This window comes from Oryctolagus cuniculus, chromosome X (genome assembly GCF_051225735.1).
Source record: "Oryctolagus cuniculus isolate XC-2025 breed Fujian yellow rabbit chromosome X, ASM5122573v1, whole genome shotgun sequence".
Classification (NCBI taxonomy): domain Eukaryota; kingdom Metazoa; phylum Chordata; class Mammalia; order Lagomorpha; family Leporidae; genus Oryctolagus; species Oryctolagus cuniculus.
Window position 1 is genome coordinate 43,234,783 of NC_142888.1, and position 2,349 is coordinate 43,237,131.

The 2,349-nt window shown below is 44.4% G+C and overlaps 1 protein-coding gene across 1 annotated transcript; it reads left to right on the forward strand.

Moving 5' to 3' along the window:
• The first annotated feature begins 259 nt into the window (after nucleotides 1-259).
• On the forward strand, nucleotides 260-1,285 carry LOC100341303 (mitochondrial import inner membrane translocase subunit Tim23). Its single transcript, XM_002720066.6, has one exon. The coding sequence runs from the start codon at nucleotides 305-307 to the stop codon at nucleotides 932-934; it is 630 nt and encodes a 209-aa protein (XP_002720112.1). The 5' UTR covers nucleotides 260-304; the 3' UTR covers nucleotides 935-1,285.
• The last annotated feature ends 1,064 nt before the right edge of the window (nucleotides 1,286-2,349 follow it).

The following is a 2,349-nucleotide window of genomic DNA, read 5'->3' on the forward strand; positions in this document are numbered from 1 at the left end:
GTGTTCAGGAATTTTTCCATATCTTATAGGTTATCAACTTTGTTGGCATACAATTATTCATAATGATCTAATGATCCTTTGTACAAAGTTTCTGATTTTATTTATTTGAATTTTCTGTCTTCTTATTCTAGCTAAGGGGTTTCAATTTTGTTTATATTTTTGAAAAAACAGCTCTTTATTTGGTTATTATTTTGTTGTTTTTTGTATTTTTTCAATATCTATTTCATGTATTCCAGTTATCTGTTTTAAAAAGATTTATTTATATAATTGAAAGGCAGAGACACGAGAGGTTGGCAGCGACAACATGGAGGGCGGCGGAGGAAGCGGCAACAAAACCACAGGGGGCTTGGCTGGCTTTTTCGGAGCCGGCGGAGCAGGTTACTCGCACGCAGACCTGGCCGGCGTCCCGCTAACTGGAATGAATCCTCTGTCTCCTTATTTAAATGTGGATCCACGGTATCTTGTGCAGGATACAGATGAGTTTATTTTACCAACGGGAGCTAATAAAACCCGGGGCAGATTCGAGCTGGCCTTCTTTACTATTGGAGGATGTTGCATGACAGGGGCTGCATTTGGGGCAGTGAACGGTCTTCGGCTAGGATTGAAGGAAACCCAGAACATGGCCTGGTCCAAACCAAGAAACGTACAGATTTTGAATATGGTGACTAGGCAAGGTGCACTTTGGGCTAATACTCTAGGATCTTTGGCTTTGCTCTATAGTGCATTTGGTGTCATCATTGAGAAAACTCGCGGGGCAGAAGATGACCTGAACACAGTAGCAGCCGGAACCATGACGGGCATGTTGTATAAATGCACAGGTGGTCTCCGAGGGGCAGCACGAGGCGGCCTGGCAGGACTCACTCTCACTGGCCTCTACGCGCTCTACAACAACTGGGAGCACATGAAAGGCTCCCTGCTGCAGCAGTCGCTCTGAAGGCGCCACAGCCGCAGCCATCGCCCAGATCAGCTTAGCAGGAGCTGCTCTGCCTACAGTTTGCTTCGAAAATTGGAGACTGGCTCTGACGAAGATTATGGATGGGTGACCAGGACTGGCACTCCTTGCCCTTAGTGAGCTGCAGCCAAAACCCTCGGTGGAGCTCACTGAGTTGTGTGGTTCTCTCCTCTGGAGGAGATGTTGAACCAGTTCTCTCCCCCCTCCTGAAAGAGAAAGCCACTTATTCCCAGAATTCAGGTCCTTGCTGTAATACCCTATATATCACCAAGTTTGTTCACTTCATGATCCGAACGCTAATGATGCCCTGTATTCCAAATAAAGGGTGCAAACAGCCAAAGGTCTAACTCCAAAAAAAAAAAAAAATAAAAAAATAATTGAAAGGCAGAGTTACAGAAAGGCAGAGGCAGAGAGAGAGAGAGAGAGAGAGAGAGAGAGAGAAAGAGGTCTTCCATCTGCTCATTCATTCCCCAAATAGCCACAACAGCCAGAGATCTGAAGCCAGGAGCCAGGAGCTTCTGTGTCTCCCACATGGGCACAGGGGCCCAAGCAATTGGACCATCTATGCTCTCCCAGGTTATAGCAGAAAGCTGGATCTGAAGTGGAGGAGCCAGGACTCATATCAATGCCCATATGGGATGCCAGCACTGCAAGTGGTGGCTTTACCCAGTATGCCACTCCTACTGTTATCTTCATCATTACTTTCCTTCTACCAATTGGGATTTTGTTTGTTCTTGTTTGTGTCATTCATTGGGGGTGCAATGATATGTTCTTTATTTGAAATCTTCTTGATTTTTGGTGTAGAAATGTTATTACTTTTGTTTATTTATAAATTTATTTATAAACTTCCCTCTTAGTATTGCTTTTGCTGTATCCCATTGGCTGAGGGGGGTGGGGTGAGATGAGACAAGGAGTGGGTGGAGAGAGAGAATCTTCCATCTGCTGATTCACTTCCCAAATGGCTGCAACAGCCAGGTCTGGACCAGCCTGAAGCCTGGAGCCAAAAACTACATCCAGGTCTCCCATATAGGTGGCAGGAGCTGAAGTACTTGGACCATCTCCAATGACTTCTCAGGCCCATTAGCAGAAAGCTGGATTAGAAGTGGAGCAGCTGAAACTTGAACGGGTGTTCCAATAGAAGATTCTGACATTGCAAGCAGTGCTGACTTCACTTGTAGTGCCACACTGCTGATCTCTCCCAGAAGTTTTGATACATTGTGTTTCCATTTTCATTTGTTTTGAGAAATTTTTAAATTTCCTTCTTAATTTCATCCTTGATCAAGCGGTTGCTCAGTGGTAAGCTGTTCAATTTCCTTGTGTTTGTATAGTTTCTGATGTTTTTCTTGTTGATTTCTAATGTTATTGCGTTGTGATACTGAGACTTCAAATGTTTTTAA